At 39.7% G+C, this 24,809-nt stretch overlaps 1 protein-coding gene across 1 annotated transcript in view; it reads left to right on the top strand.

The window, feature by feature from the left end:
• LOC107587698 (potassium channel subfamily T member 2-like) overlaps positions 1–24,809 on the top strand; it is a 110,500-nt gene that overhangs the window by 70,803 nt on the left and 14,888 nt on the right. Inside the window, exons 11-26 of the mRNA XM_016275581.1 lie at positions 247–341; positions 4,633–4,813; positions 5,726–5,890; positions 6,016–6,152; positions 9,324–9,387; positions 10,209–10,317; positions 17,265–17,373; positions 17,755–17,904; positions 18,558–18,793; positions 20,061–20,274; positions 22,249–22,354; positions 22,686–22,858; positions 23,366–23,437; positions 23,524–23,658; positions 23,837–23,948; positions 24,630–24,731. Coding sequence (XP_016131067.1) covers positions 247–341; positions 4,633–4,813; positions 5,726–5,890; positions 6,016–6,152; positions 9,324–9,387; positions 10,209–10,317; positions 17,265–17,373; positions 17,755–17,904; positions 18,558–18,793; positions 20,061–20,274; positions 22,249–22,354; positions 22,686–22,858; positions 23,366–23,437; positions 23,524–23,658; positions 23,837–23,948; positions 24,630–24,731 — 2,160 coding nt within the window. The remainder of the gene's footprint in view (positions 1–246; positions 342–4,632; positions 4,814–5,725; positions 5,891–6,015; positions 6,153–9,323; positions 9,388–10,208; positions 10,318–17,264; positions 17,374–17,754; positions 17,905–18,557; positions 18,794–20,060; positions 20,275–22,248; positions 22,355–22,685; positions 22,859–23,365; positions 23,438–23,523; positions 23,659–23,836; positions 23,949–24,629; positions 24,732–24,809) is intronic.

Below are 24,809 nucleotides of genomic sequence, written 5' to 3'. Positions count from 1 at the left end.
CCTATTGCATTCAGTGGAATAGAATAATTAGTTATTTGAGGAGCACTAGACCAGTGAATGAAGGATAATGAAGGTTATTAAGTTATCTTTAAGCAGTCACTTAAATGGGCAGTCTCTTTTTCAGAACAGGGTTTACAGTAATCTCACGTTGCCTGAATTATGTGTGTTTTATTCTTGTACTTGTACATGTCTTGGCTTATTCTCTGAGGGATGAGATATCTCTCATCTATCTCTGTTCCTTTCTAGAATGATCTCCATCGTGCCATTCAGCGCACACACTCTGCCATGTTCAACCAGGTCCTCATTCTGATCTGTACACTGCTCTGTCTGGTCTTTACTGGGTAAAGCTCTTTGATCTCTTATAACCTTGATTGGGCTTTAGCCTTTTACAGGTCTGTATCTAAAGCAGAAAATCTGAAACAGTCACACTCAGATGAATTAACTGTCCTGATCAATAATGGACATCAGTTTGTCCAAAATTATTTTTACCCCCTCAGTGTCAAAAGAAGATGCTACTGTTTTATTAGGAATGTTGAAACAAAATATGCTGAGTAGTAATAGAGCACAACAGTCACGACTCACTTTTTTCAGCAGTCTGGGTTCTGGAAGTATTTTCCCATTCATTTTCTCTGTAGGGATTAAAAAAAAAACTCAGTAAGGAGCTGTAAGCCATAAACGGAACCACCCAGCTCTTAGACGAGTCTTATTACAAACTTTGTTTAAAAGCAAAAAAGTTTTTGAAAATCTGAGAAAAAGACAAAGGTACAAGACTGTGAACTTAATGCCTTTTATTATGCAATGTAGGTCACGCAACACATGAAGAAAATATTTAGCTGACATTGCTGGAATAACTTGCATTTTAAAATATACTCAAATAGAAAACAATAATTTTAGATTGTAGTGAACTTTCACTGTATATTACTATTTTTGCCGTATTTTATGTCATTCTTGAACAGTAAATACTTTAATTGTAAAAAAAAAAAAAAAAAGAGTTTCTCTCTGGAGGATAAATGGTATTTTGAGTTTTGGAAGCCTAAAAGTATGTACTCTTTTTGTGAAGAAAAAGTATATACTTTTGAGTATGTAGCAGATTAGTAGGTAAGCTTTGGGACATCCTAATTCATCATAACTTTGTCTTTGCTGCAGATGAGAAATAACTCTGATAACATTAAATAAATATTTTTTCATCAGGTTAGACATTGATTATTTATCACTCAACCCCCTTTCTCTACCTGTTTGTCAGTCTCGCATAGCCGCCATGTTTGTAGTTTTTAAACGCTTTTTAATGCATGTTTGTAGTTCTAATCGAATCCTCATCCAACTCACAATGTATTGTGGAGAATATTACATTTACATTTACATTTAGCAGACGCTTTTGTAGAGGGCATATAAGAATGAAGTAATGAATTTAGGTAAAGTAGTGCAGAACCAGTGGTGGTTTTGTAGGCAAACATTAATGCCTTGAATTTTATGCAAGCAGCTATTGGTAGCCAGTGCAAATTGATAAACAGAGGTGTGACGTGTATTATTTTCGGCTCATTAAAAATGTATCTTGCTGCCGTGTTCTTGATTAATTGTAAAGGTTTGATAGAACTGGCTGGAAGACCTGCTAAGAGAGCATTGTAATAGTCCAGCCTGGACAGAACAAGAGCTTGAACAAGGAGTTGTGAAGTATGTTATGAAGGAAAGGGCCTGATCTTCTTGATATTGAATAAACAGATCTGCAGGACCGGGCCGTTTTAGCAATGTGGTCTGAGAAAGTCAGCTGATCATCAATCACAACTCCAAGGTTTCTGGCTGTTTTTGAAGGAGTTATGGTTGATGTGCCTAACTGGATGGTGAAATTGTGATAAAACGATGGGTTTGATGGAACCACAAGCAGTTCTGTCTTGGCAAGGTTGAGTTGAAGGTGATGGTCCTTCATCCAGCAAGAAATGTCTGTTAGACAAGCTGAGATGCGAGCAACTATCATCAGGATGGATTGAGAGGTAGAGTTGAGTGTCATCAGTATAGCAGTGATATGAAAAGCCATGTTTCTGAATGACAGAACCTTATGATGCCATGTAGACAGAGAAGAGAAGTAGTCCAAGAACTGTGCCCTGAGGCACCCCAGTAGTTAGATGTTGCGACTTGGACACCTCACCTCTCCAAGATACCTTGAAGGACCTATCTGAGAGATAAGACTCCCAAAGATGCCCTTTGCCTAGGGTTGACAGGAGGATCTGGTGGTCAACCATGTCAAAAGCAGCGAACAGATCCAGCAAGATAAGTATTGAAGATTTGGTATCCGCTCTTGCCAGCCTTAGGGCTTTAACAACTGAGAGCAAGGCAGTCTCGGTTGAATGTCACACTTCTGAAACCAGACTGGTTGCTGTCGAGGAGGTTGTTCTGTGTGAGAATATTAGCCATTAGAGTGTGCATCCATAGAAATGTGTACGTATCTATATGTGCATTGATCTGAACTTCGAAGTAGTTTAGACCATCCAGGAATCTTTGGCATACTAATTTCAACATACTATGATTTGGGGCATACTAATTCTATTTTCAAATACTATTTAGGACGGATAGTATACAAATTGGGACACAGCAATTGTCTTACTATTGGGAGATCTGTGTTACTTACTATTGGAGAAAGTGTAACAGTCAACTTGGATCACGTGTGCCTTGATAACACACATCAATCACATTACAGCCTTGATGTCACTGAATTTCAGTCAGAGTTGTGCGACACTCAATTGCCGTTTACGGATACCATAGGAATGAATGAGAAGGGCCGTAAGCTGAATCCCATCTGTCGCAAAAAGTCTGTGACTTTTATAAAACTTTTTTTTTTCGGTGTAAACTCTAAAAATAGTTCAATCCAGAACTATTGTTTAGTGTAAAACATGTTGAAGATTAGGCGATAGGCTGTCGATTTATTAAATGATAAGCTGTTTATTCAACGTAGTGAAGCCTCTCCTCCATTGACATCCATTCAAACAAAACTGCCTCTGGTCTCCTTTCCTGCGTATCAACAAAGTGGAAGCGTTAGCATTAGCTGTTATGCTTTTTTGGCTAAGGGTTGCAGGCTTGTCTTTCTAGTGGCTTTGTAATAACTTATGATGTGCCAGGAAATCCTAATATGGACAAAGGCATCCAGCTATCGTAGCCAAATCAATCTCTGATGTAGCTAAGCTGAATAAAAAGAAACATTTTGACTGATGAAACATGAGGACAATAAACACACAAATGCGACAAAATGTAGTTTATGTGTGTTTTTCAAGTTATCTTCAGGTCATCAAAAAGCATCTGAATAATACAGTGCTAATTGGCATAGCATTTATTACAGTTGGCTATAGAAACTATAAAATATACAGTATCTTCTGCCTAAAAATAGAAAAAGTGTTTGTATATAAACAAATCATAAAATTGTTGTAGGAAAAATATTATAGAATACAAATTATTGGTTATTGTCCAGCAGTGTATTTGATTTCTCAGCCAATTAAAAGTGATAGGAAAATAACAATAACAACAACAATAATAATAAAACCTGTCAATTAGACAAAAAAAGGTATTATTTTATTTGACATTTCTGTCCCCCTCACTTCTGAAATGATGGCTACACCCCTGTGTCAGGGCTCGAAATTACCATTTGCCATGGGAGAAACAGTCAGTCACACACAGGAGCAGAGCTGTACAATTCTGGTTAAATTGAGAATCACAATTTTTGTTTGTTTCAAATAGAGATCATGATTCTTCCACGATTCTGAACAGACAACTAAACAAAATAGCATGTAATTTACTAGAGGTTCTGACAAAATGTTAATTACTGCAGTCTATTTTTATTTGAATTATTTATTGTAAAATCTTCTGCACCTCTTCTATGGCTAATATTAATGTCATAATGATCCTTACTTCGTGAAGTCAAGCAGCAGAAGTTAAGTGACAGTGTGCAAATACTACTGGCCCATTTTGGGGTGAATTTAATATGCAAGACTAGTCTTACATATCACTGTTTATAACACAGAATGTTCATCCTTTGCTGGGGTGCTTAAAAAAATTGGGGCATAAATTAAGAGCATACCCACTTCTCAAGGTACCACTACACCACTGCCCATATGTTTTATTTTGTATCAACATATATTTGCAAATGTATCAGATACACTTTAATCAATATACTGGGACATGTCCGAATAAAGTTCTCACTTACGAACTACAGCTACCACAGAATGTGATTAATCAGACAGTTGTTACAGTCCTTATGTATTTATATTATAAATTAAATGTATGTTATAACGTAAACCACACAGTGGTTTTAAAATTCCCATTTTAGATGTGACATGTAGTTTATGTTGTAGAATAAAATGGGAAAGTCTTAAAAAATGCTAACCACAGACCTTATTTTACTCAAATCGAAAACTGCTATTTAAAAAAAACCATTTGAAATTCCTAAGGGAGCCCATGGTGGAATGGCATTCTGGGCAAGCCTACAAATTGACATCATGACTGAGTAGCTCTACTGAACCCTGTTCAGGCAAAGAGCCTTGAAATGTCTTTCTAATGAAACTATAACAATACCATGATGCTGAATTTATTAGATGTATCCTGTATTTTCAAAATTGTTTCCTGAAGTTCTTTTGTAATACTCCGTAGGGCTTGTGGGATTCAGCACCTCGAGCGGGCAGGGAAGAGTCTCTCCCTCTTCGACGCTTTATATTTCTGCATCGTCACCTTCTCGACTGTTGGTTATGGAGATGTCACACCCAGAATCTGGCCCTCTCAGCTACTGGTGGTCATCATGATCTGTGTGGCTCTGGTGGTGCTGCCATTACAGGTGACACAAACAGCACAATCAGTAGCTTCAGTATTAAAAGATTAGTTCACCCAAAAATGAAAATTTTCTGAAAATGTACTCACCCTCATATCCAAGATTTGGAGAAATCCAAGATCCAAGATAAAAGTCTTTGTTTCTTCATCGGAACAGATTTGGAGAAATTCAGCATTACATCACTTGCTCACCAATGTATCATCTGCTGTGAATCGGTGCCGTCAGAATGAGAGTCCAAACAGCTGATAAAAACAATCAATTAACATGTTGTGAAGTGAAATCCTGCATGTCTGTAATAATCAAATCCATCATTAAGATGTTTTAAACTTCAAACCATTGCTTCTGTCTAAAATACAAATCCTCTATCCATAATATTGTTTTCTCTAGTGAAAAAATCATCTTGCCTGAATCAGGAGAGAAATATGCACAGATCAAACACTGTTTACAAGTGAAACAAGTTCTAAACAAATATGTTGGTGGATTTTGATGTAAGAGGACAACAGGGGATGGACTTTTTCATTGTGTTATTATTGATTTTGGACTGGTATTTTTGCTATAAAATTTCTTAATGATGGATTTGTTTCTTACAAACATGCGTCTTTTCACTTCACAAGATGTTCATTTCTGGATTGGAATCGTGTGGATTATTGTGATGTTTTTATCAGCTGTTTGGACTCTCATTCTGATGACACCCATTCACTGCAGAGGATCCATTGGTGAGCAAGTGATGTAATGCTAATTTTCTTAAAATATGTTCTGTTGAAGAAACTAACTCATCTACATCTTAAATGGTCTGAGGGTGAGTAAATGTTCAGCACATTTTAATTTTTACATCACTTATCAGATATAAGTGAAACTATTAATAATGCACTGCGTTTACACACAGTACTTTCTTTCTGTCTCTCATTTCGACACCAGTTTGAGGAGTTAGCGTATCTTTGGATGGAGAGGCAGAAGTCAGGTGGAAACTACAGCAGACATCGTGCTCAGACAGAGAAGCATGTGGTTCTCTGCGTCACTTCACTCAAAATAGACCTGCTCATGGATTTCCTCAATGAGTTCTACGCCCACCCGAGACTACAGGTACATACATATTCCCATATATGTAAGTGTTTATTATTGCTCTATGTATTCCAAAAATCTGTATTATAATCTAGCTCATTTCCTGTATGTGATGGTGGTATCATTAATTCTTAAATGTCTTGTAGGATTATTATGTGGTGATACTCTGTCCCACTGAGATGGACATCCAGGTTCGGCGTATACTGCAGATCCCGCTGTGGTCTCAACGGGTTATCTACCTCCAAGGCTCTGCACTGAAGGACCAAGACCTGATGAGGGCCAAGTAAGCCGTTTAAAATGTTGGTTTTTGCATAAAAGGTCCCTTGATTATATGTTTTTCACATGATTAAAATAGAAAGATGAAAGAACTAAGAAATGAAACAACTACAATTTTGGATAGACCTTCATACAAGTGTCATGTCCATTGACACGACAACACAGATTTTTAAACCAAGTGAATCCGAGTCACTTTACATTTTGAATTGAGGTTCTGACTCCTTGTTTGAGTCTATGAGAGAGCCATTAGACTGATACAGACATCAGTCCAATGTATCTGTAAAATTATCTGCAAGTGATTTCATCAAGTACTTTTTAAATACATTGATACTACCTCTTGATTACTTAGAACATTTGAACAATGGAGAATGAGATTAATATAGTCAGAGATCTTCATTTCCCAAGTAGCCTGTGAGCATCAGCTCTTGTGCATTCAACAGTTACATTCACCAAAAAATATTTAAGGACAGAAGATATGGAGTGCAGTTTTTTATAAATGAACTGTTTTTATATTGAGCAAGGTGACTTCAATTTCTATCAAATGTAGACATCAATAGTACAACTTGCAAGAACAATACTTAAAGCAGCAATTGTGATGGACGATTTATGGCTCACTATAAAGTGCACAACAATGCTTCACCATTAAGGTTTGGCCTAATGGCAGGCTAAGCAGTTTAGCTAATTAAATTAGCCTAATCTCATTATTCTCTGTTAAAGACAACTTGTGTTTCCGGCTTTTTAGAGTCTAAGAGTTGAAAGAGCTGTTAGTAAACTTCAGTCACAAGTCATTTTTGAACAGCGGTGTACAGTACAGCAGTGGGGCATTTCTATAATTCAAACTTGCATAAGCATACTGATGAACTGTTTCCAAATGGAAGCTTTGGACAGGCTCCCAAAAAATCTAAATTAGTCTGTGAGGAAATTTGAAGTGTCAACCTGGAAGCTCCACCGCCAGAGCCAAACCTGTCACCAGTCTCAAGCCCATCTGTTCCTTATTAAAGCAGCCCTGAAATTTAAGGGTAATATATGTGCTTTTTCCTGCAATGTAACTGCACTTAAAATCCTACTATATTCCTTCATCATAAATGCAGCGAATCTGTCCCAATTTGCCCACTTCAAATTCTAGTGCATGAATTTCTCATAAAGCTCGGTCTAGAGTGCCTGGCTAAATGTGTAATCTGTGTATTGTAATGGGAAGGCTGGAATTTAAACAACGTTAGTCCTTTTTAATTTTTAAGATGTGCTTATTGCTGCTGCATATTACTAGATGAATTATGCATATTGTGAGAAGTTTACGTTTTTGCCAGTAGTTATTCCTCACAGTATCTTTCAGTTTTAAAGAATGTTTTGGGTTTAAAACAAACGCCGTCGAAAGCATCTGTGACATGATGTCAATTTGTTATTTGCAGTAATTACTTAAGTCACTTAAGTCACTTATCACCAAGTCGTGGTTTAGCTGGTTAATGTGATCCAGTTTGTGCCTGCCGCTAGATGCTGTAACTACACCAGTTGGTTAAAAGAAATGTAGACATAAATAGTACATCTTGCTAATATTCTGTTATAATATAGTATATATTTTCCTTTCCTTTTCCTTTTGCCTGGGTACTGTGTTTAGGACTCTTAAATTCACAATTCATTCAACAAATACACACAGGTCTTTTTGTATCTGTAATTTAATGCACAAATAAGACTTTACATTTATGTAACATTTATGTAGGCCTAAATGTGTATTTTTAATGACTTCAGAGATTTAGAGACTGTTATTCCATAATGTAGATTTACAAATAGAAGTTGTCGGGTCTGTTTACAGTCACAGAAAGGATAGACAGTGTTTGTAATGCTTGGTTTACCCGTGTATTGTAGCTGTTCTTTAGATGCAGTGTGCATTTTGTGACATTTATCCTATTGCAGTGTCGTACACCACAGGCATCCATTGTAAAACCATTACACTTAATTTTTTCTTGTTTTTGCAAACTGAGGGAAGAGTCAAAATTATTTACTGTGGTAACTGACAGCATGTCACCGATGCTGTTGGCGACAGAGTTTAACAGGAACCCAGAACACATCCAGAAAACATTGAGTGTGAAAACAAGCAGAATATTAATGGCAGTTTTTCAATAAAAAGAAACATAGAGCAGGCCATATGGTATTTTAAAGTGTCCTAATATTGTGTTGGAGTCCCCTATAACAGGTTTAAATGCATCTAAGGTCAGAAAACATTGTAATTTTCTCAGAATATACATTTAATATTAGAATCATTTTTCAATGATTTCGAAACGATTCGTTCAAAGCAGTTCTGAGCTTAAGGTCTGTAAACTCCTCCCTTCCATAAGCCTACTCTACTCTGATTGGTCAGCTGGCCAAGTCGGTTGTGATTGGTCTTTCCGTATACAATGCGTGTCGGAAACGAAACGCCCATTACCATAATTGTTTTTGCTCCGGAGGGTTACTTGCAAACAAAGATACTATAAGTTTACTAAAATGGCATCAATATTACCTTATCAATCCGAGAATGATACCGATGCAGTCACTCAACCGGAAACTCCATCGCAAGCACGACTTGATCAGGATGTTTCTCAGTGGTAAGTTTAAACTTTGTATGTGGTACTTCACGTGATGTGACAGCAGTTTTATTGCATTCATTATTATTATTTACTTATTTGAGGTGCACATGTGGGAACTGTGTTAGAATGCCCAGTGAGGCTGAAAACAGCGTCTTCTCGACATGATGAAAACACACTAACTAGCGGAAGTGTTTGTGGGCAGGTTAGAGTGTTCATATTTCGAGGGCAGGCGGGGATTATGCAAATATGTTACCTTGTGACGTATATAGGTAACAGGCCGAAGATTCGAAAATGTGATGACTCGTTAACGCGGTTCAGAGTCGACTCTATCTTTATTTATCATGCACTTTTTTGATTAACAACTTTGCAGACTGTTTACATTTAAGGATCGCTACGTTACAAACTGCAAAAAATATATTTTTCGAAAACCCATATGACTCGCTCTGTAAATCTATAGTGTATTTTGGTGGACTTGAGGCCAGTATACCGTGAAATTGACCCTGTGAGAAACATGGCAATAATTATCTATGTATACACACATGTGCAGTCCTTCTGGAGGAATTCACTTCAGGTCTGAATGACACTGCTGTGTAATGATGTTCTGTGTCCTGCAGGATGGACGATGCAGAGGCGTGCTTCATCCTCAGCAGCAGAAATGAAGTGGACCGCACTGCAGCTGTAAATATAGCCTCATAATTTAGTACCTTGCCTAAAGTAAAAGTTATTAAGGCTGCAACAACAACTCAATAAGTAACTAAGAAGGAAAATAATCATAAATTGTATCTCATTATTGATTAGTCAGGTCTTTGAGCTGTATATAGAAGAATCTTCATCGGTGTCACCACTTCAATTTATTAAAAATAAACCTATTTTCTATTTTAAAAAGCACACATTTTTATGAATGTAGGATGAATAATATACAACACACGTTTTCCCAAGCACAGGAAATTTTTACAATTAATCAAATGGAGTGCAACAAAAACAGGAAGTTTTTGTTTTGATTATTTTGATCAAAACAATTTTCACTGTTAAACATCAGATTTACTTTTAAATCAGCCATAATAGAAACTCTGGTATGCAATGCAAGTAATTCTATTTTTAAATGAATAGTAACTTAAAGCTAGTGGGAAATTTGAAACATACATTGGAATATTAGTCATACTTTATAAAATGTGTTTTCATATTTTAAACTATGATGAGACTGTGACGTTTTATTACTTTATATTGTAGGCCTAACCATTTCAAATGGTTTAATCAGTTATCAAAGAAATAATCAAAAGATTAACTGATTGTCAAAGTAGTTGTTAGTTGCAGCTCTAAATGTTATTATTGACACTTATTGCATGTATTGCAGTTTGACTATCAACAGGTTTTTTTTTTTTTACTGTGATTCACTTAATAAATATACAAATGTATAAGATTTTCCTGAACGTAAACTGCTATTAATGGCAAAATGAAATGTGCATATTTTATTGTAAGAATGATGTCTGTTCTTATAGGATCATCAAACCATTCTGCGAGCATGGGCTGTGAAGGACTTTGCTCCAAACTGTCCTCTATATGTCCAGATTCTCAAACCTGAGAACAAATTCCATGTCAAATTTGCAGGTCAGTTTTTTTCCTTCTTCAGGTTGACTCATTTCATATGCAGTCAGCAAACAGTGACCTGTCCTTCATTAATCATGTTTAGATTTGAACAGACATGAGGTAGTTTATTTTTCATATTTGTCTTTTGACCAAAAATGTATATAATTTATATAGTCCATTACTTTTAATAAAACAGCAAGTCAACAAAAAAAACCTTATGATATATAAACAAACTATTGTCCTGACAGTTAGACATAGACTTATTTTAAGGACAATCTGTTAGCAACTGTAGCTTATTGTTTGTACTATAGATGGTTGTAGTGTGTGTGTGTGTGTGTGTGTGTGTGTGTGTGTGTGTGTGTGTGTGTGTGTGTGTGTGTGTGTGAGTTTTTAAATGTTTGTGTTTATGTGTGTGTGTGTGTGTGTGCGTCTGTGAGTGCATAAGTATGTGTTTGTGTGTGTGTGTATGCGTCTGTGAGTGCATAAGTATGTTTGTGTGTGTGTGTGTGTGTGTGTGTGTGTGTGTGTGTGTGAGTGCGTGTGTGTGTGTGTGTGCTATAGAGGGTTGTGGTGTGTGTGTGTGTGTGTGTGTGTGTGTGTGTGTGTGTGTGTGTGTGTGTGTGCGTGTGTGTTTCATAAAGGTGTATGAATAATAAATATAGATCCATCTGAATTCTACACACTCCGTCTCCCCCTCTTTGAAGTGTTTGGTGGTTATGAGCAGCTGTTTTGTGTGTCTAGCATGGCCTCCACCTCTTGAGTCACTGCATTTGCATTTACATGTGTTTGTTTAATAGATGAAGCAGAGGGATTAATAGAGCCCCTTTGCATGTGCAATGCTATAAAAGCATGTGATCATTCAAACACCTTGAGAAAGGTAAATAATGAATAAAAAAATTAAAAAAGTGGCCTTAACTCACAGGTATATTAAAATTTTTAACAATTAATGCAAGATTCATGTTTAGTTTCTCGTTTTTGTGTGTAGCTCTGAATTATATTATTGATTCACATGTTCAGATAAAAGTCATCCATGGCAATATAGCAGTAGCCTTGATTAACAGTATACAGTGTGATTGTGTTTTTATTGTGAAAAAAGGTTGACAAATGTGTCAGAAGTTAGTACTGGCTGTGACAGTAAGTTCCCTTTCAGTCGGTCACTCTGAGTCACGTCGGTGACCGACAAATTGGGATCTCACTTCGAGAGACCAATCTACTTCGAGTGTAACTAAACTCGCCAATGCACATTGGCATGCAATTATTGCACCCATCCAGCGTGAGCATAAAAAGGCAGCTGGTGCAATGCATACCAGCTTTTCACTTCGGAGCCGAGCAACAACAATGTTCTGCTCCATCCAAGTGTCTTCAGTGAGCTACGAGTTCAACACGCTCTTGGAAGCTCCTTGTGTTGGCGGACGGCGCTTCAGCGGTGGTCGTTCTTGTATCGAGTGGGTTGCGCACTTCAGGCTGCACTACCCCCTGTTGTGCTGCAAGCGGCCATTTCCCCTGTGCGCCTCAGCACTAAAAGAGCATTTCCCTGAAAGAGTACAATAAGCGGGTGCGTCTTTGTAAAGACGACGGATCCTCTTTTTAAAGATGCCGTTTCACCCGTGTATTTCTGGATGCGGTCATTACCTGGCGCCAGGTGATGGTCATGATCGCTGCCTCACGTGTCTGGGCATTAAACACACTGAGGTGGCATTCGCGGATGAGTCATGTTCCCATTGCGGGAAGATGACCATCTCAGAGCTGCGGGCCAGTCCGTTGCCTCTGCCGCAATCTAGTGTTCGTCCTGGCGGCAGCCAGGCATGGACTACTTCGGGCAGTAGCACGGGCGGTCTGAGGGTTACAGTGGTGGCAAACCCCTCAGGGAACCAAATCTCGGGGGACCATCGCTCCTCTAGCGCTTCGCAACCAGTTGAGCCGCCAAAGGAACGCGCTGGGCCCTCTTTAAAGAGCGTACCAATGGTATCCTTCGGTGCTCCTCCCGATGACCAGATGTCGATCACTGCATCAGAGGAAGAGCTCTCTGGAGAAGAAGATTCGGCTGCGCTGCCGCCCTCCGGGATGGTGGCAAGGCCTGAATCGGATCCAGAGATGTTGGCTATGCTTTCCCGGGCCGCCGAGAGGGTAGGGCTTGAGTGAAAACCTCACCTAGAGAGGGAGGAAGCTGCTCTTTGGGGTATGGTGAAGGCACCTCTACCTCCCCCGGAGGAGGGCCGGGTGGAGAATTTGGAAAATCTCGATGAGAGAGCGGTTTTCTCTATCTCTGGGTCCCAGGAGGGCACGGAGAGTCGCAGACGGCCCAACACCAGACCTCACTCATCCTCCTCCTTCGCCAGCAGGCAGCAGTGGGCGGTTCGAGAGCGTCAATAAAGGCCCTACTCACGCACCCTCTGCCAACCTGTGGAACCAGGTAAGCGTTGCACCGCACACTCAGACCACTCTCTGGTTCGCTCACAAGTCGCCCGAGTTGGGTCCCTGCGTTCAACCTCGCTGCCCCACTGCGGGTACGGTGGTGGTTCCGTTGGTCCCGCTTGCACGGTATCTGGGTTCCTGGCTAGCGCTACCCAGCCCATCTCGCTGACTTCTGCGGACCATCAGCCTCGGGTATGCGATTCAGTTCGCCCGGTGTCCCCCCAAGTTCAGCGGCATCTGCTTCACAACAGTATGGTCGATATGGAGTTGAATTTGGTCGAACAGACCGCACGCCTCACAGAGGAATGTGCGCGGTCGGTGCTGACCTGCTTGAATTCGTTCAAGGGCAGGACAGCGGTCCCACTGAAACTTTCAGAGGCTCCTGGGGCATATGGCAGCTGCAGCGGCACTTACACCGCTAGGGCTATTGCATATGAGACCGCTTCAGCACTGGCTGAACAGTCCTGAGGTGGGCATAGCAGCGCAGCACTCACCAAGTTACACCGGCCTGTCACCAAACCTTCACCTCGTGGTCAAATCTTATGTTCCTTCGGGCAGGAGTGCCCCTAGAACAGGTCTCCAGACATGCTGTGGTTTACACTGATGCCTCCACCACCGACTGGGGGGCCACGTACAACGGGCACGCAGTGTCGGGGGTTTGGACGGGCCCCCATCTGCACTTGCATATCAATTGCCTAGAGTTATTAGCAGTGCGCCTTGCCTTGAACCGTCTCAAAGGGCGCTTACGGGGCAAGCACGTGCTGGTCCGAACGGACAACACAGCGACCGTTCCGTACATCAACCGACAAGGTGGTCTGCGCTCCCGTCACATGTCGCAATTCGCCCACCACCTCCTCCTTTGAAGTCAGAAAATTCTGAGGTCACTTCGTGCAATTCACATTCTGGGCCTGCTCAACTGTACGGCCGATGAGCTGTCTCGAGCTACGCTCCCGAGAGAGTGGCGACTCCATCCCCAGATGGTCCAGCTGATTTGGGGACATTTCGGAGCCACTCAGGTAGACCTGTTTGCCTCTCTAGAAACCTCTCACTGCCAGTTGTGCTGGCCGCGGGGCCTGCGCAAGTATGCGTTTCCCCCAGTGAGCCTTCTCGCACAGACGCTGTGCAAGATCAGGGAGGACGAGGAGCAGGTCCTGCTTGTGACGCCGTATTGGCCCACTTGGACCTGGTTCCCCGAACTAATGCTACTCGCGACAGCCCCTCCCTGGCAGATTCTTCTGAGGAAGGATCTACTGACTTAGAGATGGGGCACCCTGTGGCATCTGGAGGTTCTTGGTGACCTACCCCAAGAGGTAGTTGACACCATCACTTCGGCGAGAGCACCGTCTACGAGACACGCTTATGCCTTGAAGTGGAACCTGTTCGTCGAGTGGTGTTCTTCTCATCGGGAAGACCCACGGAGATGCCCAATTGGGGTCGTGCTTTCCTTTTTGCAGCAAGGGTTGGAGCGAAGGCTGTCTCACTCCATTGCTGCTAACCATGACCCCGTGGAAGGGAAGTCGGTAGGGAAGCATGATCTGGTTATCAGGTTCCTTAGGGTGGCGAGAAGGTTAAATCCTCCCCGGCCCTCCACTATACCCTCTTGGTACCTGTCTCTAGTGCTCAAAGCACTACAGCAGGGCCCATTTGAGCCTTTGCAGACAGTCAAGCTAAAGGCTCTTTCAATGAAAACTCTGTTCCTGCTTGTACTGGCCTCCATCAAGAGGGTAGGGGACCGGCACGCATTTTCAGTCGACGATTCGTGCCTAGATTTTGGGCCGGCTGACTCCCAGGTAATCCTGAGGCCCCGGCTCGGCTATGTGCCCAAGGTTCCCACTACTCCCTTCAGGGATCAGGTGGTGAGCCTGCAAGCGCTGCCCCCGGAGGAGGCAGACCCAGCTCTAGCTTTGCTCTGTCCCGTCCGAGACTTGAGATGCTACGTAGACCGGACACAAAGCTTTAGGACCTCAGACCAGCTCTTTGTCTGTTATGGAGGCCGGCAGAATGGGAATGCCGTCTCTAAGCAGAGGATGGCCCACTGGATTGTGGATGCCATCACCCTGGCTTATCAGGCACAGGGTGTGCCCTGCCCGCTCAGGTTGCAAGCTCACTCTACTAGGAGTGTTGCATCCTCCTGGGCGCTGGCTCATGGCTCCTCGCGGAAAGATATTTGTAGAGCTGCGGGCTGGGCGACCCCCAACACGTTCGCTAGATTCTATAGCCTTCGTGTGAAGCCGGTGTCCTCCTGTGTTCTCACCTCAAACGGGTAGAGGCACTGAGAGGCCCTGGTTTAGTGTCGGCTTGCTAAAACTGCTCCAGAGCGTCCATACTGTAGGCCCTCTCGAGCTCCTCCGTCCCCTCGGCAGCCAGACATGGTGGAACGTCCGGCGCCAGGTCCTCACTAGCTGAATCCTTGAGAACCGGTAGAGGGCTGGGTTCCATATGTAGAGACCTAAGTGAATCCCATATGTGTAAAGTCCACGGTATAGCCTCAGAGTCCATGTTTCCCCGGCAGACTTCTGCCATTCCATGAGGGTTACAATCACCTCCAATTTTCCATATGCACCTAAACGGATGTTCATATGTGTATTTGCTTCCGAAACCTCCTTCGGGAAGGATGGGGCTTACGCAACATCCCTGTTCCAAGTGAAACGGGTACGTTTTCCTAGTGTTATCCAATCTCACTGAGTGGGTAGTGCTATGACAACAGTGACTAGTCTTCTTGTTGCGAGCCCCGGCCTACACCACAAAGGGGTGCAGGCGGCTCGCACAGGACACTGGAAGGGGCAGCATTTATGGCGCTTTGGTAGGGATCCCAATTCGTCGGCCACCGTCGTGACTCAGAGTGACTGACTGAAAGGGAACGTCTCGGTTTCGTATGTAACCCTCGTTCCCTGAAGGAGGGAACGGAGATGTCATGTCCCGTCGCCACGGCTGCTGTACCACCCCTGAGCGGCCAGGTCACCGGCTCGGCACCTCAGCGAAAAATCAAGGATATTAAAGTTAACTAAAACAAACTAAACATTTTCAGTATTTGAAATAATATGCTGTAAACAGTAACTGAAATATAATATTACAATTTTGTATTTCAGCTTGTTGCCAAGGAAAATTTTTTTCATTTTAAATAAGTTTAACTTGATATACTAAAATAACAAAACTAAAACTGAATAAAAAAATTAATGTCAGCCTTTAAGCCGGAGACAGGCTGACGTCATAGCTTTTGGATCTCTTCTTGCTAGGTGCAGAATACTGTTATCTTGGACCTCCCCTCACTCCCCTCTATTTCAGTTTGGCTCAAAGATTTGGTCTTTTTTTTAAAACTTGAAAAAATGAAGTACAATATCAGAGGTAGGGGGGAATCTTTTTTTGAAAAATGGCAAGAATTTATCACATTCTTTAATGAATTACAAATCTTAGACGTGGATTGAGTGTAGGTATATATGTATACCCCTTATTTTATTATTATTATTATTATTATTAATTTGTTTTATGTATTTTTTGTAAAAAAATAAAAAAATAAGTTTTTTTTATTTATTTTATTTTGTCATTGTGTTCTAATTTGGGATTGCTTTGTTGGGGCTGGGTAGGGTCGTATATGGTGGGTGGGGTGGTATAAAATGTAAAAATGCAATTTGCAACATTAAAAATTCTATGGTAAAAAATGTTTTTAATAAAAACTATGTAGACATAGTGTATATATAAAAAATACTAAAAATGACAAAAACACAACATAAGCATATATTTTGTCACTAAACGAACAGTCCTGTTAACTCTGTCAAATGTCTTTCTGCATCTAAAATTAAAAAAAAAAAAAAACATTTTTTTAAAAGTGTTCTCTTATGCACTTGCAGTACATTAAAAGGATAATGTCTCTAATTTAAAGAGTGTCTGTCTGTAATGAAACCAATTTGAACTGAATGAATAAGATGACCGAATCATCTCTGGGTGTTAAAGCTGTTCTACTGAAGTTGATGTTATGTTGATTTGTGAAATGGAGTGGTAATGTTGGATTTACAGTGGGGAAAAAAAGTATTTAGTCAGCCACCAATTGTGCAAGTTCTCCCACTTAAAAAGATGAGAGAGGCCTGTAATTTTCATCATAAGTATACCTCAACTATGAGAGACAAAATGAGAAAAAAAATCCAGAAAATTTCATAAGTTCTGAGATTAGGGCAGTTCACTGATGTGTTTTTAGTTTCATAGTGTTTCCAAATTTCACAAGAATGACGGTGTCCTAGAAGTGTTTATATAATTCAGCAGGGAGTCCATCTGTGCCTGGTGCTTTATAATTTGAGAGCTATTTTGTCGAAATTCATAAATTTTTAAGGGAACATCAATATTTAATATGTGTTCATTTACTGTTATGATCCAGGGTGATTTGATAAGTATGAATATTTGGCCCAAGTCATAACAACCAGTGCATGTTGTTTATATTATATTATATTATACTATATTATATTATATTATATTATATCATATCATATCATATCATATCATATCATATCATATATTATAATTCTCACATAGATGATGTGTCGGTATGTTTTGTTTGTTAGATCATGTGGTGTGTGAGGAGGAGTTCAAGTATGCCATGCTGGCCCTCAACTGTGTGTGTCCGGCCACCTCTACACTGGTCACACTCCTGGTGCACACATCTCGTGGACAGTCAGTACTGATGTCTTTCCTCTTTATTCTGACACTGATGTAAAAGAAGCATTTCCTGAAATGTTGTTTAATTTATTGAAGGATTTATTAAATAAATAGTGACACCTCATGTAACCTTTCCAATTCTGTGATCCCTGACAAATAATAGTGTCACAAATAATTACTCAGAGCAGATTTGTGAGGAGAGCCGATCAATGCCATTAAACTTCCTGTTTTCATTTGTCTGAGGAAGACTGACCCATGCAGTCTGAACTTGCTGAGATTGTTTTATAAAGAAAACTCTGAAATGATCCCACAATAATAGTAATATCACATTTGCTGAAACGAGGTTTGGAGTGTCATCTTTGTGCTGGTGTTTGAACTGTCTGCTTGGGGTTTTAGGGAGGGACAAATGTCTCCAGAACAGTGGCAGAGGACGTATGGCCGCTGCTCGGGGAACGAAGTTTACCACATTCGTTTGATGGACAGCAAGTTCTTTGGCGAATATGATGGGAAGAGTTTTACTTATGCCTCCTTCCATGCACATAAAAAGTGAGTGATTGTGGAACGTTTACTTTGAGCTGCACAATTAACTGTTGGGATGTATGTGAAGTGAACCGTTTGCATTTTATTCATGATATTTTTAAAACCACATTCCCTTTATACATTATTGTTCAGAAGTTTGGGGTGGGTAAGATTCTAATGTTTTTTAAGAAGTCTCTTAAGCTCACTAAAGCTGCATTTATTTGATAAAAATATAGTAAAAACTGTAATGTTGTGAAAAATTATTACAATTTTAAATAACTGTTTTCTATATTTTAATATATATATATATTAAAATATATATTTTTTCATGTGATGGCAAAGGAATTTTCAGCATCATTACACCAGTTTTCAATGTCACATGATCCTTGATATGAATTCATAATATGCAAATATATGATATGAAATCATATCATGTATTTGGTGCTCAGGAAAGATTTCTTATTACCAATGTTGAAAACAGTTGATCTGCTGATACTTTTTTTTCAGAATTCTTTGATGAATAGAAAGTTCAAACGAACAGCATTTATTTGAAACAGAAATCTTTTGTAACAATGTAAAAGTCTTTACTGTCACTTTTGATCAATTTTGAACAGTTAGCACTGCTATGCTTTTCTCTCTTAAACACCAAGTTAAATTCACCAAAATCATTTTTACCTTAGGTATGGTGTCTGCCTAATTGGCACCAAGAGAGAAGACAATAAGAGCATACTTCTGAACCCTGGCCCTCGCCACATCATGTCTGCCACAGATACCTGCTACTACATCAACATCACTAAAGAGGAGAACTCTGCCTTCATCTTCAAACAGGAGGAGAAGCACAGCAAAGGGCAGTCGGCCACTGGCGTGTATGACGCCCCCTCTCGTCTCCCGGTGCAGAGCATCATTGCAAGCATGGGTGAGGGAACATATAGCGATGTCTACCTGATAAAGTGATGTAACTAACAGGAATCTTCAAACTTGTAATCATCAGACAAATGAGTTTCTTGAAAGCTGCAGTGTGTAAATTCTGCGCCTCTAGCAGCACTGAGCGGAAATCCCAAAATAATGACTGATTTAAACATTAGTGGTGTTGTTATTGTTACAAACAAATGAAGCACAAGTTTTAATTCGTTTACATCAGTGAGGGTTGGTTTAATGCAGTTTCCATATGGATGCCATATGCCAGTTAGTGGTATGAGAGTAACATTCAGAAGCAGCATTGGCAGGGTGAAATTATCAAAATTTAGAAGAAGGTTTAAGTTATGCTAATGATAAAATATACTTTTTCATTGTTTTTCCTTTGTTGAAGTTGATCAGTCTACTTCATATGGTAAGTCTAAGCATGCGGTTTAGAGAGACAGTTAAATCATAAGACATCATTAGTGAATGTCTGTGTAAATGTCGACATTTACAGAAACCTCTCTCTCCCGTTCATTCCCGTTACTTTGAAGAGCTCTAAGGCTTTTGTCTTGCAAGCTTTTTTACCTAGTAAATGAAGAATTTTTATTTTTTTTCAATTGGGCTTGGAAGCTGCTCTTGCATGTGTAAAATATCCCTGGCTTACTCTCTAACATAATTAATTATATATAAGGAATTAGTCCATGACGTTTCTTCACTGATTTGTTTTCACAACTGCCCTTAACATTTTGCAGAGGAACAATCTTCTGCATAGCAGCAAAATTTCCCTTCAGAACATTTTCTTCCCTTCAGCATTTTTAAATTAAACCTCACGGTGCTTAAAGATTTTGTTTGCAAATCACTGATTTGAAATGTGCAAATCAGTCTTCGTTCATTAAAAGCAATAAATCAGGGTTGAGGTCAATTTCAGGGCGTTTTAAGAAATATTTTGCTATAATTAAACATTTATACCATCTACTGTATACACAGGCTAATTTTCCTAGTAATTTACACAAGTTTTTTCATTTTATTCATTGCACTGTTGGAAATGAACTGGAACTGACCTAAATTCTGAGTTATCAAAAATTGTTCATAATGCAATATTTCTTTGACCACTTTCATTGCACTGTAAATAGCACAAAAGCAATTAACATTTCAGATCAAAAAACAGTTATAGATAGCTTGTTTTACCGGTGGACACATGAATTTCCTCATGCTGCACTTTCCCAATGTTTACCCGAAGAGGAAAGCCTCCACTCTCATAGCTCGTTTTTGTTGTTTTACAGGAACTGTGGCCATTGACCTGCAGAACCCAGATCCCCCGGTTGACAGCAGTAAACTGGCCCTGCCCACAGAGAACGGAGCTGGGAGTCGTAGACCCAGCATTGCCCCTGTGCTGGAGATCGCCGATTCCTCTGCAATCCTGCCTTGTGATCTTCTCAGTGATCCCTCAGAAGATGAGACCAACCAATCGGATGATGAAGGAGCACCAGCCTTAGAGTAAATAATGTTTTTAAAAGTACAAAATTGATGTGATTTCTCATGGGAAGCACAACAGTCGTTTGTCTTTGACTTTTTAAACAGCCAGCAAATGTGAAAGGCATGAGCCTTAAAGGAGACATAGTATGCCCCTTTTTACAATATGTAATATAAGTCTCTAGTGTCCCAGTCTGTGAAATTTCAGCTCAAAATACCCCACATATCCTTTATTATATCATTTTGAAAATGCCCATTTTGAGTGGAAGAACACGCTGATTTCAGGCCTGTCTCTTTAAATGCAGATGAGCTGCTGCTCCCTGCCCTCTTTTCCAGAATAGAGCTGCGCAGTTACAGCTCGTACCTGCTAAAAACATCTGTTTTGGTTCTGATTATCATGTTTATCTCACTGAAATCATGCATTTTAAACAATATTAGTTTAAACTTCTGATATAAGGTTTTCTGAGTGCACACGTATGAAAGCAGCTGTCACAGCGTGTGAGTACTAAACTAAGTTCTCATTCACACACAAGTTTACGTTATAAACACACATGAGTTACAAAAACAGTCGGTTATGTCTGAGAAGGTAAACAGCTGGTAATCACATGTTTATTTTGGATCTGCGTGGCAGCAGCAATATACAGTAAATAAATCATTAAATCCACTGCTCTCTTGTCTCCTCTGAGGCTGGGACTCTAAACAGTGTTCTGTGCTCGTCTGTGCAGCCAAAGATAGAACAGTTAGCATGTTTTGCTCAAACTTTCGCCATGGCATTAGAGCTGGTACACTGTTGTCGCTTGCGAAATCAAAATGATGGTGCTGTGGGTGAAAACTTACAGATTAAGGGGCAGTAATATTATAATGAGATCCCTTTGCGACGTCACTTGGGGAGTGAAATCAGACGTGCTCGTTTTTGCAGAGGCTTGCAGAAAAATGCTTACCAAAACAAAGTTACTGGGTTAATCTCTTTCACGTTTCCTTGGTTGGTAGATGCACCGGGGACCAGATTATAGCACTTAAAACCTGGAAAAGTCAGATTTTCATGATATGTCACCTTTTAATTAAGAGGCTCGTTGTGGATAGCTGTGCTATTACTTTTCTAAGCAACCCATTTTTATTTTTGACTGGCAGACGATAAAATAATAAATAGAATATTAAAGTACAGAGCCAATAAACCCTATACACTTACACTGTTCAAAAGTTTGGGGTGGGTAAGATTTTTAAATGTTTTTAAAAGTTAAAGGTTTTCTATTTGAATGTAAAATGTAGAATGTAGAATGTAAAAACGGTTGTGCTGCTTAATTTTGTGGAAACGGTGATAAAACATTTTTTTCCAGGATTCTTTAGTGAAAATAAAATTACAAATGTTATAAATGTCTTTACTAACACTTTTGATCAATTTAATGCATCCTTGCTGAATAAAACTTTTTTTTTTTTTAAATCTTACCCACCTCTATGACTTCTAGTTATATTTTACTGTGCTCTCTCTCTAGTGTGATTGTCGAATTACATGTTATAGCTTTCAGGAAGATCAGATGAACCTTAAGCATATTAGTTGCTATCACCCATTCAGCGATCATGCTGCAGAATAATTACAGCGTTTGCTTATGTCAATCAGAGCCGGAGGAGACATGTGCCCTTATTCTCTCTCTCTCTCTCTCTCTCTCTCTCTCTCTCACACACACACACAGACACACACACACACACACACTCTTGATAAAGACTAAATCTCTTACAGAGCAGCACTGAGTCTTTCTCGCCGCAGGATTCTGTTCTGCTCCTGTATTTTCTAATGCTTCCTCTGGTGAGCAGAGAGAATTGGTGAAGATTCCTGCTTAATCTTCAGTGCTCTCACAGTGCCATCTACTGATCATTTACATGCAATGCTTTCAAAAATAAAGCATTTGTAGAACAAGTCAGTTAGTCAGTTCATGTACTGTATATATGCATTAAATTGAAGCAGACTTGCTACATTTTATATCCTTCTGCTTTTTCAAGGTGGATTAGAGGCTATCCTCCAAACTCCCCTTACATTGGAAGCTCCCCAACTCTTTGTCACCTTTTGCAACAAAAGGCACCGTTTTGTTGCCTACGACTTGACAAGGTGAGTGTATAACTCTTAATTCACCTATTTTGTTTCCTACAACTTGACAAAGTGAGTGTATAATTTTTAATTCACTCTTAAATACTGATAGCGATTCAGCTTAATCCATTGGGATCGTTTTATGAAAGATACATTTAGATTTTTTTTAACTGACTGATGTAATTTCATCTTATATATATATGTGTGTGTGTGTGTGTGTGTGTACACATATCAGCTCTAAATGTATGTATGTATGTATGTATGTATGTATGAAAGCATGATATCTTCACACATTTAGAGCTGATATCATTTATTACAGTCCGTTAAATGTTTTACTTGTTTTTATGTGCAGGGTTGTCGGCACAATAGCTTTGAAGACGCCAAGGCATATGGTTTCAAAAACAAGTTGATTATCGTTTCTGCTGAAACTGCAGGAAATGGCCTGTACAACTTCATAGTGCCACTGCGTGCCTATTACCGACCCCGGAAGGAGCTGAATCCCATTGTGCTGCTATTGGATAATCCGTGAGCGAGCTGCCTCATCAGTTTTCACTGCATGTTACTGCTCATAGTGATGACTTTAGACTTCGAAAGTCAGTCAAAAGCATTGCTTAACCTGACTTTACTACTTAAAAATACTTCCATGCATATCTGCATAAAAACAAATCTCTTTATCGACTGTTCACACTCTGTCATGCATTAGATTGAAATCGTTATGTATTATCTTGCTCTCTAATGCTAAACGCTTTCAAAAGTGTTGTTCATTATGCTCCGCATATTCTTCCTTTCAGTAATGCAAAATAGTGTACACAATTTCCATTACATTGTAGATTCTTCCTCAGAGTTTCCATGGCAACTCTGAGATGTGTCAAAAGCCTTTTTGCAATTACCTGCTTATGCATTTTGCACAAGCTTTTACCCTGAGAATACATTTTTATAAGGTTGTTTACCAGTCCCAAACCTTTAAGAACTTTAAAACTGCAGCTGTGAGTGGATTAGCATTGTCAAACTGCTCTTCCCCTCCATTTCCAGGCCTGATAATCATTTTCTTGAAGCCATCTGCTGTTTCCCTATGGTGTACTACATGGCTGGTACCATTGACAAGTAGGTTTTTTAAAACATTTCAGTATACATACACAACCGGTTTTAGTCCAGTCTGAACGGTCGATTTGTACTGGTTTCTGTCATAGTTTGGATAACCTGCTGCAGTGTGGCATCATCTACGCTGATAACCTGGTGGTGGTGGATAAGGAGAGCACTATGAGTGCAGAGGAAGACTACATGGCAGATGCTAAAACCATAGTCAATGTGCAGACCATGTTCAGGTACGTTTTATGCTCAAACATTAATAACTTCAGCTAATTGGTTGTGTTTGTCTTCAAGCTGATGTCTTTCTCTACATTAGCTGGAAATGGCATTGGATACTAATTACTTTGTTGGCTGAGTTTTTCCCGCAAATCTTCATTTTCATATTTGTTCTCCCGTTACTGTGTCCTCTACTAGGTTGTTTCCTAGTCTCAGCATAATCACTGAGCTAACCCATCCTTCTAATATGAGATTCATGCAGTTTCGTGCCAAAGACTGCTACTCCCTGGCTCTCTCCAAACTTGAAAAGGTGTCATATCTAAACAACCACACCGTTTGACTTACATCGGGGTCCAAAAGTCTGTTTCTGTTTTGAATTTTTTCTTTTCAGTTATTGCACATTTATATTGTCAGTAACAGTGTGTGTGTGAAAAGTTGAATACAAAATTAACATGCATTTTTAATTCAAGTTGCATGAACTCCACGAGTTTGTGTAAAACCATATGTCACATGATTTAGAAATAGTTCAGAAATAATAAGAAATTATCTAAATGATTTATTGGTCATTTCGTTGTTTTACATTTTTCAAAATCCTAAAAACTTTTTTTATTTCCAGGTTTAAAATAGATTCTGAGTCCCAGATTGTCAGTGTGATCCCAGACTTTAGGACTCCAATAATGATTTATAATTTTTCTTCCTTGCAAGTTGTCAATTTAACTACTCTAACCAGGCCTAACATTAACATAATGCATTTCAGACTTTTCTCTGATATGAAATAACTTTGCTTGAATGCTACACATTTATTATGACATGGTCCATTGGAATGAGTAAATATGATGCATTTGTGGTGATTGCATGCTTCAAATGGCTGAAAATACTGAAACTACGATAATGCTGTATTACAAATTGCCAGATGGTCTGAAAATCTCAAATCATCAGCAGTGGAAAGAGCCATCAATCTTTTGTCTTGATCTTTTTCCCTTTTCTCCAGATAGAGAGAGATAAGGGCTCTAATCTGGCATTCATGTTCCGCCTCCCATTCGCTGCAGGCAGAGTGTTCAGTATTAGTATGCTGGATACTCTTCTTTACCAGGTGGGTAATAGATCAGATGCAACTTCTGCTAATTCTATGTAAAAGTATTGCACCACCTTGTGGCACTCTAATATCTAT

The sequence above is a fragment of the Sinocyclocheilus grahami genome, unplaced genomic scaffold (assembly GCF_001515645.1).
Source record: "Sinocyclocheilus grahami isolate Dianchi unplaced genomic scaffold, SAMN03320097.WGS_v1.1 scaffold95.1, whole genome shotgun sequence".
Taxonomy (NCBI): Eukaryota; Metazoa; Chordata; class Actinopteri; order Cypriniformes; family Cyprinidae; genus Sinocyclocheilus; species Sinocyclocheilus grahami.
The sequence above is the reverse complement of the archived record's forward strand: the minus strand, read 5'-3'. Positions and strand labels throughout refer to the sequence as shown.